At 41.0% G+C, this 15786-nt stretch overlaps 1 protein-coding gene across 2 annotated transcripts in view; it reads left to right on the top strand.

Annotated features, from left to right (window-relative positions):
* Nucleotides 1–3517, top strand: part of LOC143895279 (uncharacterized) — a 53694-nt gene extending 50177 nt beyond the window's left edge. For both annotated transcript variants that reach the window (XM_077402319.1, XM_077402318.1), the window contains exon 5: nucleotides 551–3517. In XM_077402319.1, coding sequence (XP_077258445.1) covers nucleotides 551–1485 — 935 coding nt within the window. In that variant the 3' untranslated portion in view covers nucleotides 1486–3517. The remainder of the gene's footprint in view (nucleotides 1–550) is intronic.
* The last annotated feature ends 12269 nt before the right edge of the window (nucleotides 3518–15786 follow it).

Here is a 15786-nt window from a genome sequence, read left to right as displayed (position 1 = left end):
TTTTTTCTTCGATGATGTAAATGCATTTTTATTGATGCACGACAGTCTTTAAAATTTTCCTCAATTTTTTGTGTCGCGAGATATCACGCGAGGATGGTTACATAAACGCAGTGAGGTGGAGATAAAGCCTGTATTTGTATCACCTTGTGATATAATTAAGGTGGATAAACTATACGCGTAATTTATTCTAGCACGAGTTTTTTTACGCTATTTTAGCGCTACGAACAGATAAGCGAGCTATAATTATTTAGCGTCGTTAATCGTCAAGCTTAATAAACGACAAACGTATAACTAATTTTTTATATCGTTCGTATCTTTCCACAGCGTTTTATTTACTCCCCTTTGGGATATATTTGTATTTGAGACATTATGTTTCTATTTTTGTGAAGTTTTTTTTAGAGGGATATATAACGACAGGAGTTTCGGTATTTACATAATTATATGCCGAAAGGGCAGTTGCCCGACAAGTCGTACCAGTTGGTGCGTGACATATAAAGTTATAATGTCACTTCTTGGTAAGTTGCGCTTACCTTTGAAATATGTTTTCTAGATCAAAATGATCAGCGGGGGTCGACCAAAAGAGTTATCTTCGTGAAGGACCGAGTCAGCAGGGGGCCAGGGCCGCGAAGGAACTCGGAAGGTTCGGCGCATTTTATGACGTGCGCCGGCAGTCCTCGTTTTAATCCTATAGATCCCATGAAGAGGTTTCCCTTGACGAGCGAAGAGGATGAATCGATGGAGGAGGAAGAAGAGGAAATGGAGGACACCACTTCGAACGTGTTCGATTTCGAGGATGTCGAGGATCTCGATGATGTAGTGGATTATCGACCGAGGGGAGAGATGTTGAACAGGATCGAGGATCCGCAGAAGAGAGAGAGGCGAGTGAATGAGAAGTATCCTGGCAGGATGGGTCATGAATTTTTGCAGAACGAGGAGACTTCATTCCTAACTCTGGATTCTCTCGACGAGGAGGCCGACAGCGACGAGAGCGGTTACGTGGAGGCGCCACCAAAGTCTTTACTAGGTCAAGACGACAAGAAGGAGGAGGAAGAGAGCGAACATCCGCGATTAGAGCCATTTACGAATAAAAGAGAGGACAAATCAGAGTCAGTGACAACGTATAGAACTGACGGAAGCGAGAATCAGAGGACGAAACACGAAGATTCTAAAATGGAGCAGGAGGAGAGAAAAGCGGAGAAGAAAGATCCCTTATTGGTGGTCAACGATAATCAAAGGATCAAGGAGAGAGAACGGGAGAGAGTGGACTTCAAGTATCCCATTTCGGAAACTATCAGAAAGTTAGCTAGCGCGTCATTAAGGAATTCCAAATCTTTCGAAATGACGAGCAACAATTGCTTGAACGTCCTAAATAATTTCAAAACCTCCAAGTCATTCGACAGCGTGAAGAACGACGAGATTACCGTGGATTCGCCGAGTCTTCACCAAAGGAAGCAATTGTTGGCACAGCGCGGTGTCATGGTTTGAAATAGTCCCTTTCGAGTTGAATATTCTTCCGATTCTATATTACGAATTGAACGGAATCAGTGAATAAATATTTATTTGTTATTAAGTTATTACGAACCATAAAAATGCTTATAATTATGTTTCATAAAAATATCGAACCTATAAATAAGAGCGTAAAATTAATATACAAGCTAATATGTGCCTGATTAATAGATTTATTAAATTGTATCGATTCAAGCAAAAATAGGATTTTGTTGCAAATATTTGTCATGGAGTCATTTTCCTTATTGCTCGTAGCGCTCAATCTATTTAATATATTAATTCGATGATAAATGCACTGGAGTTCTGTCAAAGTCACATTAAACGAATCTATTTAAATAATATCAAAACAACAATTAAGATATTGTTCAAATAATTTGCAAGATTTTGAAGAGTTCCATTTGAATCTTAAGTGCGAGTCAAAATATTACCACCGAGTTAAACACTCACAATCAGTGTCGGAATTCGACTTGAGCGCAATATTCTATGCCATTCTAAGTGATGTGGTTTTTCTAGATTGGTTTCTTGTGACTTTGCAGAAAAATTAATATTAAAATTAACGATACATTAAGATTGATTAAAAAGTCGTCCAGCTAAATCAAATTTGATATAAAATGAAGCAAATCAGATTATAGTAGAGAAATCACTAATAATTTCCAGATAAACTACTATAACGACAACATTATTGCTTTATTCTTTAATAATACAATTAGAAAGGTGTTATTTTTTTACTGTGCAAAATTTCTAGTCCTTGGCATTATATCTACAAGTTGACAAGGAAAATATACACCCATACTATACATAAATATATAAGGTAGATGTGAAAATCTTGGGATTATTGAATCTTTGATATTCGTATCCAATGCGTATTGCTGAAATTGAAAAATAAAAACAGTCTAATAGAATACAGTTTAATAGAACGGGCTTTATCAAACAATGCAATCGGTAGAACTGGAATAAAATCAACTCGTACAAGTATAGAAATTTTAGTCTTGTTCAAGTACAATGAGATGGGTAATTTAGCAATATGATTTTTCGTGCTGTTGATATTAAGCTTCTATAAGCAACATTTGAACGTGGAAGTTTTTGAACCATTTAAGAAGGTGTCGGCAGAGCATCGTGTCTTATTGGTTATGCTGTTAATATCGATAACAAATTTATTAGTAACGAGTCGACGAAGTTAAGTTTGAATCTTGTGGAATAAAAGATGTCGTAAATCATAGGAAGTATATAATTAAGTAAAATTAAGTGGCCACGCTTGTAAATATGACTTTTCACGAGGTGGAAATCGACGATACATCATTGCTCGTAATATTATTATTACGAGTAAGTGAGAAAACACAAATGAATATATATTGTAGAATACGACTTTGGTTCGCGTTGCGTCCGCTTATCCGTGAACATTTCAACGCAAATCGTCCTGGGAACGATCGAAGACTACTCTCAAGATACGAATACAATATACGTCGTCGTTATTCAAGACATTCGATAATACGTTTGTTCGACTATTAGTCCAGGTTCATCGCTTTAATGCGACGTGTTAAGTTTATTTAAATGTAAACACGATGCATCCACCTTTTATGCATGCTCCATTGTAAAAACTCGCGGTAATTTGTTAGATCAGGGACAAACGTCGTCGCCTTTCATTTTTTTTTCCTACCATAGATTACCGTAAAAAACAATTTAGTGCGTAGTTGTACTTCGCTCGACAATACGTGCACGCCATTTTGTCAGTCTGTACGTTATTACGACAAAAAATTAAAATATTCCGTTGCAAACCAATCTTCGGTAATGACACACGTTATCGGTAACGGCGACGTTTACTCGCGTATAATATATAGCTCGCGTCATCGTCAAGACGAATATTTCTGTATCGAGCATGCTTGTCGAGGATTTCGCCGCCGACGCGAAACTCGAGATGCATTTTGTGCCAGATTACAGCTGGAGTCTATTGCGACGATCGTTGTGTACGAAAGAGAGAGATAGTACCAATAAAATGAAGGAAAACTCGAAAGGTCGGAGTTTTCTAAATCCGTCTCTCCCGCTCCCTGACCTGTGAACCTCGGAGTCGCCTCTCGCATCATCGTGTAAAATTGCATCTGGGGCAGTCCGTGATCAGAACGAGTCAGCCGATAATTACGGATAGCGTGCGCCGATGGCAGAAAACGCAAATCGCGATTTTTAAGGTCGTCTTAGAGGCAGTAGGTCGGACGAACAGAACCGTGCGATCGACGATCCTGATCGATTTTTCGCCATTTATTTATATTACTTTTCGGAATAAAAAAATGTATGCATTACAATTTGTATATATATTTATAAAAATACATATATTTTTAAACATATATACATAAACACATTTTATGTATAAAAAATAAATATATGTGAAGTGTATATAAATATTAAATATTTTTCTTTAATATTCTTATACACTTTTTATGTATACATTTATTTTTTGCAGTTATGCCGAAGATTGATAAATAGAGAAAAATTTTCATATGTTGCTATATGGTTCGTACAAATTGCAAATATAAATATATAGAAGTGCAATAAATATTAGAGAATAATTTATATACAAATGAATTTTAGAATATGTTTCGTGTAATATTAAATAATAAGCAAGATGATTGGCGTAGATATGAGAATTCAACAATAGCAAGATGCGGCCTTATTAAATTTTCGCTAAGAAGAAAGCAGCTTTAGATTCCCCACAGAATTCATGATCGAAATGAAATAAGCGACATCCGTATAAGATATATAGCGCAGAAAGATAATGATAATAGAACTTTCTTTTATGTGTTACTTAGCTCTTCTTCATATACATAAATTTTCTGGTATGGTTCGATCGCGAGAGATGGCGGCAGTTATGTTTATAGTACAGGCAGATGATTAAAAAAATGATCGGGAAAGGAAGGCTAAATTAGGTCATAAAATTTTCAGATTCGTACAGTGCGTGAATCAATTAACGACAAGATAAAAACTGTGCATTATATATATTAATTAATTAATTATTCCATTATTAACATTTTTTCTTTATCAATAATTTAACATAATTTTATATAAAAGGATATGGGGCGCGTCATATAGAATTTGATTTTTTTATACACTAATAAAACAAGTAACGTACCTAAATAAAAAACGCAGGAGTCATAAAAGTATAGAGAATTACGTTTATTATATTAATCATTTTAATCCGATTCGCGCGCGATTATATAAATATTACACATCCACATCTTTATAAAAAATAATAGTAAATCGAATCGATATTCTGCTTATTCATTTCTAAAGAATATTCTTCAATCTAGCTGTCTCTTGCATAACTATCGTCGTATATTTATCAACTTAACGAAACCCATTTATTCAAATCGTAAAATCTTTCAAATTTCCTTTCGCTCTCCTTTAAGATTCCTTTAAACGCAACTTAGATTGCACGCTTTTTAATTAAACGTGGAAATAGAAGTCATATTAAAAAGAGAAAAAAATAGATTTTACGGCTTCTCGGACCACAGCCGCGGGTTCCGACGAAAATTACACGCAAAATACGTGAAAACGAGAGACGCCAGACCGTCCGCATTCTCCCGGCGGCGTCTGCCCGCGAGGCGGGCCTTGCGCGGAGTCAAGATCAAGATCAAGGTGCCATCAAGGTGGTGACTGCCGGACCCACGGCCAGGCTCCGCCGTGAGTACGATAACGCTTCGTGCGCGCGCGCTCGCTGGTACGCGCTGCCACGATAGCCTCTCGCTAACACCAGCACGCATCGGTGTGACCTACTAACAATAAGCGTGAAGACACGCGTGCGACGTACATACGTACATACACACATCGCGGTGAGCGTAGGATGAGGAAGGCAAAGTGCGAAGGGGGGGGGGCAGGGATCCCCGCGGCTTCTTCATCTTGGGCCTCATCTTGCGCGGGACCAGCGCGCGACCGTCTCAAGCTGGACCGTAAAAACAAAAAAAGCGCGTCTTCGCAAAGATTATTATTCGCGTCCCAATGGTGTTAGCGCGACGAACGATGCGAATCAAATCGTAATTAAAGCGTTCTGAGTTCTGATGAAGATGAGAGCAGGGGAAAAATTTTAAAAAGTTTCACGGTTACAATAAATAAGTCGCATTTAATTTGATAATATTGCTGCGGTAATTATGGAAAAATGTAGCTGTAAGACACTCGATTGATAAAATTCTCCAATCCTTTTTCTCATTCTTTTATTCTCTCTTTTATATTTTCTTAATATCGAAGAAATTAGCTTTGTTTATTTCGCTTTGCATCTTTTTTTTGTAAAGAAATACGCAGCGAGCCAGATTTGGCACTCCTATTCCGATCCTGGAGGTAGAAATGGAATCCGGGTGATTTATACAAATATGCACACGCGAAAGAAGTTTCTTTTACGTCAAAATTTGGAAAGTGGAGAATGTTTTGCCTCATAAGCGATACAGCGAAGCCAAAAATTAACTCGGTCAAGTTTTCGTCGATTATACGCCGTGTTTTGAGTCAAATCGAATTATTTCATCTAAAAACTCGGTAGAATCTATCGTTACAGGAACAAAAAATTTGTAAATAAGATAAATCTTATTTGATGTCCAAACATTTTTCGCAGAGAAATAATATCTCAAAAATACTTGTCTTTAAAGGATTTGAAAAGTAGAAGGATGTTAATACATTGATTTTTCCAATCGTAACCGATCCTCGCTTTACATAATTTCATTCATGCGTCAACGTTCTCGTCGAGCACGATATCTTTCAGATACGCGAGGAAGAGAGAGTAAACCGTTTTTGCAATTCTGCTACGAATCTCGCGGGAAACAAAAAAAAAACACAATCGCGTCTTAATTAAAATCCTGTATGTTTTAATTGCGGCCTTTAATGGGTCAACGAGAATAACGACCGGGTCAGAGAGCTCTCGATTTAATCGCGTCGCTTTAAAAGTGACACACACCGCACCGGCTGGAACGAGGCATATCCCCCGGAGTCCCTTATCTCTCGCGCGCGGTACACAGCCGCGATCCTCTACCAGGTGGTACCAATTCGGGGCCATCTCGCACGGGGGTCCGATGGGTGCCGCGCTATCTGGGTAGGGGGTACATACACGTGAGTCTTCTCCATAGAGCGCGGAGCGCACCTCACGCGGGCTCCCTCGTACATGTGTATGCGTATGTGTGCGTATATGTGTGCGTACGCGGATTCGTGAGTAGTGTTAACGGCCTTGCTTTATGTGGGTCATGAAACAAGGTCCCGCACCAGCACGGGGGGAGCCCGGGAGAATCACGGCGCGCGCGCGCTTAACTTATGCTAGTAGAGACGAGGCCGATACACACGCGCACACACGTGCGTGTATAAACGCGGCATAAACGAGTCGCCGGCAACTTGCGCTAGCAACGCCGACGTCGAGCGAAGGCTTTCTACCAGCAAGAGCCGATGCCGCTGCACCTTTCCTCCGCGCCGATCGAAGCCCGACACGGTGATCGATCGTGGATCTGCGTAGATCCGATCTCGGCACACACCGCGGGAGAAAAGGAAATAGAGGGAGATTTACGGGCGGGCTTCCTCTTTTCCCCACCTTCCGACGCACGCGGAAATTCTCTCCGCGCGAATTTCGCCGTAACGTAACGTCCACGCTCGACACGTTCGGCAAACAGGATCTCGGACGTTATATAATGCGATTCTAAGTACATTCCGCTTATTTTTATTTCCTATTTTCGCGCAATAACGCGAAGCGCGTTGATCGTCGCCGTTCTCTCATTTCTTTGGGAATTGCGCGAGTGAGATAATAAGGAGAGGAACCGAGAATATGTTGTTTGGGATAGGAAGGAGCTTTTGGAAACTGCTTTCTTTTTTGGCGTTTGCACTTTGAAGTGTCATATTATTACACACTTGAATCCTATTACTATTTGCGCTAATATAATTCACGACGTATACTTGTACGATTTATGCATAAATTGCAAACAGTACACATCAACTCAAATTTCCCTTCTGGATTAAAAATTTTATTCATTCAATTTAACACGAGATACGTGATATTAGTACCGTTTTAAATTAATAAATACATATTTGCAAAAAATCATTATTAATAATGCAATCGTATATTTTTGGTAATTAATACACACATGTACGTATAACTATCGCCTTTAAAAGATCAATATATTCATTGATTAGACGTGAATCGCATTTCCGCGTTTCGCACGCAGTTTAAATAGATAATACTCGACAAAAAAATGCTTGGTTTTCGGAACGAGCGATTCGCCGCAGCGATCATTATTAATGATAAGACGTCTGCCCGCGCTGGTCTTCGGGGCCTCGACGGGACCGGGAGGAGACTCCGATCGCGGCTAATGGGCCGAGCTCGCGATTCGCGACTCGCTTAACGATCAAGTTCGATTTCTCTTGGCATCACCGGCACGGCGACACGCATCGCGCGGTCACGCACGAGTGAAATCTTATAGGATTCTGTCAAAAATTATTCCCGTCCCCGAGGACGAAAATCACGCGCAACCCGCGTGCGGGCGCACGTTGAATCGATTATCATAGTTAAAGCGGAAACGAAAACACGAACACGTCCGGGCAGCTTTCTATTAATTATCGACGACGCGATACTCATCTGTCAACCCGATCTGAGATATATTTCACTCCGTTTCGATACTCGACACGAGATAAAATCAACGACGAATAATCGTGCGGGACCTGTTGGACGGTTGGATTACTTGGACGTTTACATTTAAAAGGCGCGATTCTCTTAATCACATTTCTCAGTGACGAGTAACGATGAATCCCGCCGTTTTTATCTTCGGGGAACCGCGCGCTATCGCGAGTCGCGCCATAAATCACTTGGAATCGTAATAACTCTCATAAATCATGAAATCGTCATACTGCGCGAAAGCAATCGTCATACTGCGCGCGGCGGCATACGTCTCCGGCCAGTCCGGCCCCTGTCAAGCGGATGCATGCCGATCGTTTGTTTCTCGTGCGCCAAAAAAGCAGACGAATTAACGTTTGACGCTCGATCGGAATTTTCAGAAGCCCGCCAAGCGTTTCTTACAATTCTCGTATTTTTCTTCCGCTTGCGCTTTCTATTGGAAATTGAGGAAGTAACAATGTAAGTGAGCGAAAACTTGCATTTAACCCTTAAAGGCTACAGCTCAAGTCATCTCAAGTCTCAACCACTTGAGACTCTTTAAAAATTGATGTTTTTGGAGAATTTAATATTAATTATTGCTAATTTTTCTACTTTTTGTATATTCTTCGGTCTTTTCTATTCTTATTTCATGTATAATTCTTCGAGATTTGGTTGATTAGACCCAGCTTTATACGCGATCAAAGATCCATATATGGACGATGTAGCCTTTAAGAGTTAATTAGCTGTTTAATGAATAGTTCGCAGCGTCGCGTCGATGCCAATTCTTGAATCGTGAATTTGATACGTTTGATAAACGACACACTTCGTTTATAGGAGACGCGGCTAGAAGGGAGCGTTATACAATGGTAATTAGGAATTCCTATTTAAATGGAGCATCAGATAAAAGGCAAGAACAGCTAGATATAGCAGTTCCACGTGCGACGAATTCTTAACTGTACTTCTCTTTCTCATTTGTACGGCTCTCCTCTTTTCTCTCTCGCTCTTTTCCTTTTGCCGTTGTCAAGCCCGCTCGCGATCCAGGTATGTTGCAGAAAAAAAGAAAGAAATCTCGGGGTATATCGTCAATTGAAACGTGCCATTTATTTCGGGGTGATTTAATGCCATCGACGGTGAACCGCGTCAACCGCGACGCTCGACGCTAACTAACGCGTATTAAATTACCGCACGATTAATAATTCACAGTTATTATTAGCCGACAGAATCAATAGGTGATTCTTAACTGTTTCTGTCGACGTACGAGACGTTTTTCTGTCTTTATGCCCATTCTGACACGTGCACGTGATCGTCGTACAGTCGTAAAACTGATCAAAAAAGCGATTCTCTTTTATCCTTCTCCGGTAGTACTTCGATAAAGCAGCTAATTATATCTTTGAATTCTCTGTTATAAAAAACAGATATTAGTAAAACTGGAAAAAAAAATTTTTTACGAAGCCCTAATAAGTATACTTACCACAGCTACGTTCACATTACGCAAAAAATAATTGATTTTTTTCAACCGGTGCGGAGTTTTGCATTTGTATTTAAGTATTTATTCTCCTGGTCCATTAGCCTGCAACAAATTAGCGAATCGTCGATCCCAGATGACCGAGTGTCGTGGTCTATCTGGTTTTCATGGGCGATGTTGCGTCGTCGGTGGCGTATCTTTTGACACAATCTCGCGGCGAGAGAAGTTGCGCACCTTCGCGAGGACCGAAGTGCGAGCGATAGACGCGCGCCGTGTCTTCGTACGATGGGAACTTTACCACGGGAATGGAGAATCGTGAAACCCGGGCCGAGAGAGAGAAAGAAAGAGAGAGACGTGTATAGGACGCCGGAGAGCCACCGTGTGCGCGTGCATCGCTGCTCACCTGCCGACGACGTCCATTGAGAAGGCGCGCGAGATGTAACTGGTGTGAACTGTACCACTCACATGATCCGAATCGCCTTTAATTATTCGTCCATTTGCGAAATTCTCTCTCCGTACCCCCTTTCCGGCCCTCTCCTCGCACCCCCTCTTCTCCCCCGAACGCGCGTCGACGTCGGTGTGCGTGCACATTCGATGGTAATGAGAGATGAGCGAAAGGGGAAGAGATCCGAAGGAGAGACCTCTCGCAGTCTCCCAAATCGAAAACATGCCTTTACAACAAACAAGACGCTTCATTCGCGCGCGATACGAGTTTCTTGGTTAATCTTTTATTCATCTTCTACACTACGTGCATTATCAAACTGCTTGATTTACCGAAATACTTGTCAGGCGGTAGAAACTGGGTCATTTGTGACGCATAACGATCTTTTTTTCTTCTTTAACGGAAGAAGAGAAAATAAGGCGATGTATATGTGTGTGTGTGTAAAAACTAATATTTATTGTTCATATTGCATACATAATACGTTATTACGCGGCGTGGATGTTACAAACTTGGTGTTTGGCATTTATCGCTAGAAACTCATCGTGCCATGGAGACGGAAAATTGACAAGATAATCGCGGGTTAAAAGTGTTCCGGTTTCGCTCGGGTAGCCAAGAGATGCATGCAAAAATCTTTTTACGTACACCGAGAATTAGTTCACGGCGGCAGCGGACAAGAGACTGGCACATAATTTACAAAGAACAAATTGGCATCGTGTAACATTGCATCCTGCATTTCAACTCATTAAGAAATTGAATGCTTAGAGCTGGCGCAACTTGCGTAAATTAAATAATTGATAAATCATGCGACGCGCGTTTCTATAATATATATATATATTATAAAATATAATTATATACTTTTTTATATAATTATATAACATGTCGTACGTAAATAACGTACACGTTACCTCGCTAAAAGCTTGGCGAACCAATGCAAAGCTGATATTATTTCACACGTATATTACCCGTCCGGCTCTTCAGCTTTGTAATTTTTACATATATACATAGATACGACCTTATGTCGCAAGACTTTCCTTAAACTCTCGAAAGCGTGTCGAACTTGAAACGAACGATTCCGACGTCATTTCGATTTCTCAACGGGAATCCAAAAATCTCCGTCGTTTTCATCGCGATATGACACGGTATTTTGTTTGAATTAGCGCCTCGAATGATTGGCCATCGAGCATTTATAGCGTGGACGAACGATTCCTCGCGCGATCGCGGCCTTCCACAGCGTGCCACGGCGGATGCAGCCAAATTTGCGCACATAATCGCAAGTATGTCGATTTTCATCTTGTCCTAGTTTGAGCGTAATCGCAAAGATGCGCACGTGTAACACATAAAACGGCGTGGGATTAGTATAGTCGCACACAATTCTTAACTATATACATATATCGAGAAAGCAGCAAAGAATTTTTTTTATTAATAAAAATTTAAAATTTATATTTATTTATCAGTTAAAACATATAATATATATGATATATATTATATTATATTATGTGTATAAACTAAAATAAAACGTTATTTAAAAAATTTGTAAAAAACTTTATTGAAAAAATAATTACTCTTCTATGGGATATTGTATTTCTATATTAATTGTATAGAAATTCTTACATCTCTAATATATACGTTTGATATTTTATAGGAAGTATATTATACCTTTTACGCTTGCTTTAATTTTTACCTCTTTATCCAATGCGAACTTAATCGCACGTCTACTCTCTCGTTTATATTGAGATCGCGTGTCCTACATCAAACGGAAGCATTTACTTATTTATTTCGAACTGATATCATATAATTGGATGCAAAACGAGAAAGATTCATTACGTCGATTTCCACTTTGTTTAGAAAAAAAGTAATTATGAAATACTTGTATATGTTTTGTTTAAAAAAAAAATATATATATATAGTATATATATTCTGAGGATTTTTTTAAGAGAAGTCGCCTAAAACCGATGAGTCAGCGTGTTTAACCAAATTTTGTGTACAATTGAGAACTCGAGAAAGAGAGACTTTGCCGACATCAAAAATGGAAAATTATGGAACAAACATCTTTTGTAAATAATATTTATTTGTCTCGGAAAAGCTAATTGCAGTCATCGCATACATCGTAAATTAACTCAGAAACGTCTAATTTATAACACCGCTGGTCGACATTCTTTCGACGTTCTTTCCTATAGTTTTAAGTTTTTATAATATCCTGAACATGTGACATCATTTGGGTGAGTTGTTACTCTTTTAACCATTCTTCTATTGTACTCCGTTTCAACGGTTGGGATTTTTCAAGTGCAAAAAATAAGAATTATCTCCGACCTCCGACGAGACGAGTCGAAGAGAGAGAAAGAGAGAGAGAGAGAGAGAGAGAGAGAGAGAGAGAGAGAGAGAGAGAGAGAGAGAGAGAGATATGAAGAGACGTATTCGCTAACGTCCGCAGCATGGATCTCGCACGAATTTCGTGTTTCGAAGCCAAGGCATTTCGTGTGCGCGCGTTATACACAGCCCAACGATGCGGCGATCGGAACCGTAGGATAGACACAGAACCACTCTTCAGGATCCTGAAGCGAGGCGAGTTGCAAAGTGTGCCGTGTAAGTGGAACATCGCTGCCTGGTACCGACGACGAAGTATACCAAAGTAGTATAACATGGTCCTCCTCCTTCGTCGTTCCTCCTTTGCCCTTCTCCCTCCTCGTCGTTCTCTATACCACCACTGCCACCACCTCTCGTCCACCTCCTCTTCCTCCTCGCGCGGCGGCCGGCAACGACAATCCGGCGCTCCTCCTTCGCGTATACACGGTGAAAGACTTTCTTTAAGGAGGTTCCACAGTAAAAATTACACGCCGTCCGCTGCCTACCGGCGCGCGGCACTCGCCGCCGAGAAGAGAATTGTCCATTGTCTCCTTTGACGGCCGTAATTGATGCCGGGTCCTCCACGTTGCATCCGGTTGCACCTTCCCCCCTTGATATTTTTTGCCCCGGCGATATATAATAAAAATGAAATCCTCTCTCGGCAGATGCGATATGTGACACGCGGCGCTGATTCGGCCGTGCGTATTACGCTCCTTTTCATCCGAAAAAGTCGGATGTCGCGGATATGCGCTTGACGCGGCTCCGCTCCCGCTCGCGAGGGATCCGAGCAAAGTATTACGGGCATAAGTAACGGGCACGGAGAGAAGTTTCGTATTATCAAAGAAACGCGACGGAAATCTCTTCCGCCGCGTTAATCTCTCGCGGCGTTATTAGGGAGGATGACTATGTAACGCGGAACACTTTATTATCTTATTATTAGATGATACGTATAAGGAAAACACTTGGCGCACCCTGTATAATTACATCTGTAATCGCATGTTTATCTACAAATTCCCTGACAATGGTGTCTAAAGAACATTTATTACTGAGATATATAATTTCATATTTTGTTTGAACATTTTTGTGTGCCTGTTCTCCTTCATTTTGTAACTCGCAATTACATAAATTACCGTAAAAGATCTTTACAAAGATCCTACTCTTCAGAAATTTTTTCAAATTCCGCTATTAATGCATTGTCGAAAACAATTATTCTCGGGATATTGTTCTTTAAAAAAAAAAGCCCGAAAAAAGGAAAGCAACGTTTGTAGAGAAGCTAAAGCAGTATATTCATACGAGGATGTTCGAGATACTAAAATCATGCGATATAAGAAAAATATAATCGAAATTCGAGATACATATATATTATATTATATGCTCATCTCTGAAGAAACGTTTTGCTACTTGTTTTTAGCAGTATATCAAGTTTCATACGCTTCTCAGGTATCTAGGCTACTAAACTAACAGATGGTCGCTAGGATACGGCGAGGCATATAGCATCCCGCGAATAAATTACACAATCATTGTAACTAATAGAAGGCACTAATTGAACGTATTCAGTAGTGGCGTCCAACACAAAATTTATTCTCTCGCCTTTTCTCGTTTTTCTCCTTTTCCCCTCCCTTCCCCTCCTCTCTCTCTCTTTCTCTCTCTCTCTCTCTCTCTCTCTCTTTTAGTGTTCGTCTTCTGACGAACATCGACGAGCAACAATCCGATATCATCATGCTGCAGAATCAATTGATCAGGCTTTTGCATCGAAGCCTTTTACGCATCCGCGATGGGGGAGGGACGCAAAAGGGACGAAGAGGGGGAGGAGACACGATATCGAAGGTTGTGGGTACGAAGCTCCGCCAGTGGGACCCAAAAATTTGGGTCACTGGTCCGACTGGGCACGTCATGGGAACCGCAGTCCATCCTTCCCTCCTCCCTCCTTACGGTTTAGCCGCCACTCGTTTGAGTCATCGACGTGTCGGTCCATCATCTTCATTCCCGCTTCACCTCCGTTGCTTTTTCTCCGTACTATTAATTATTAGTCGGCCGTAATCGTAAAATAATGTGTGAAATGGTACTTCATTACGGGAACATATCACCCGTCCTGATTTTTTTCTTTCTTTTTTTTCTAATAGAATTGGCGAGTTCTCTTTGGGATTTAATTCAACTTATCTCCGGCAATGTACCCTTCTGCGACTGCTATTATTATCTCCCATATAACGTCATCTTCTTCTAATTATTTTCATCTGCCTTACAGCCATATCTAAATCATCAGCTTTGCATCTTCTTCATGGCGACGTGTTCTCTCAATTATATCCATCTCGCGTCATTTTTATAGCACTCTCCTTATTTGTTTTGCAGTTATTTTACGGCGTTTACGCGCTACTGTTAGCCGCTCCGGGAATCGATACTCCTGGTGCCTTATATGTTTGTTACGTGAATTAATCAACAGTACAGTTAGACGCATTGTGACCATACCTCTGTTTACGATTCGCGTGTACGATCACAAGAGCCTCTCGGGCTCATTGTCGGGCAGAAATAAAAAGATCTCTGTCTCTCTCTTTCTCTATTTCTTTCTTATCTCGTCTCTCTGTCTGTCTCTCTCTCTCTCTCTCTCTCTCTCTCTCTCTCTCTCTCTCTCTCTCTCTCTCTCAGCATCTTCTTCTCTCTGAGAGAATCTACGCTTCTCCTTGTTCCACATCAAAGAGACAACATCGCACGACGGACCGTATAACCTTCGGGACCGTAAACCCGTTATATCATTATATTCAACAATAATCCGCGGTCCATATACCGAGCGCAAACATCGGGACAAACCGCCACGCAAACTGTCCCAGATCCCTTTTCAACGTCGTCCTTTGTTAGAGTGCCCGTCGGTATAATTTCGGCCCGTTGTCTGCACGATGTGTGACACTCGCATCCAAAGTCCGGAAGCTGACGACCACCGACGATGACTATCCGAAAATAAGTCCCCCTGCTCTCTCTCTCTCTCTCCCCCTGAACGCCCCTGGTGATTATTCCATAAGCCAGCGATAACGCAGTGGCGCGTGTGCAACTTGACCGAACACCGTGACGCCGCGAATTCATCCCGAATTTAATTGCGAGACGCGCGTCCGGCGGAGATCGAAGCCGTTCGAGCGGCGTAAAATTCCGCGGAAATAACGTATTTACGATGTCGGGCGATCAAGTATCCCACGAGAGACTGCATTGCATGCGCACCCGGATCTTCATACCTCTTTTACCTTTATTCCCGCCTATAAACGTAACGGTGAATTAAAAAAAAAAAATCAATTGTCCATATTCCGCGCGCAGTTTTCACGTAAAGATCCTCCGCGCCATTACAACGTCACGTCCTCGAATCTCAGAAATGCACGTTTATGCATTTATCGCTGTTCTCTCTTATCAAACTATCTTTCCAACCGGGATTTCCGTCGTCGC

The sequence above is a fragment of the Temnothorax americanus genome, unplaced genomic scaffold (genome assembly GCF_048541705.1).
Source record: "Temnothorax americanus isolate GAGA-0224 unplaced genomic scaffold, ASM4854170v1 Scaffold15, whole genome shotgun sequence".
NCBI lineage: Eukaryota > Metazoa > Arthropoda > Insecta > Hymenoptera > Formicidae > Temnothorax > Temnothorax americanus.
This window is presented reverse-complemented; position numbering and strand designations above follow the sequence as displayed.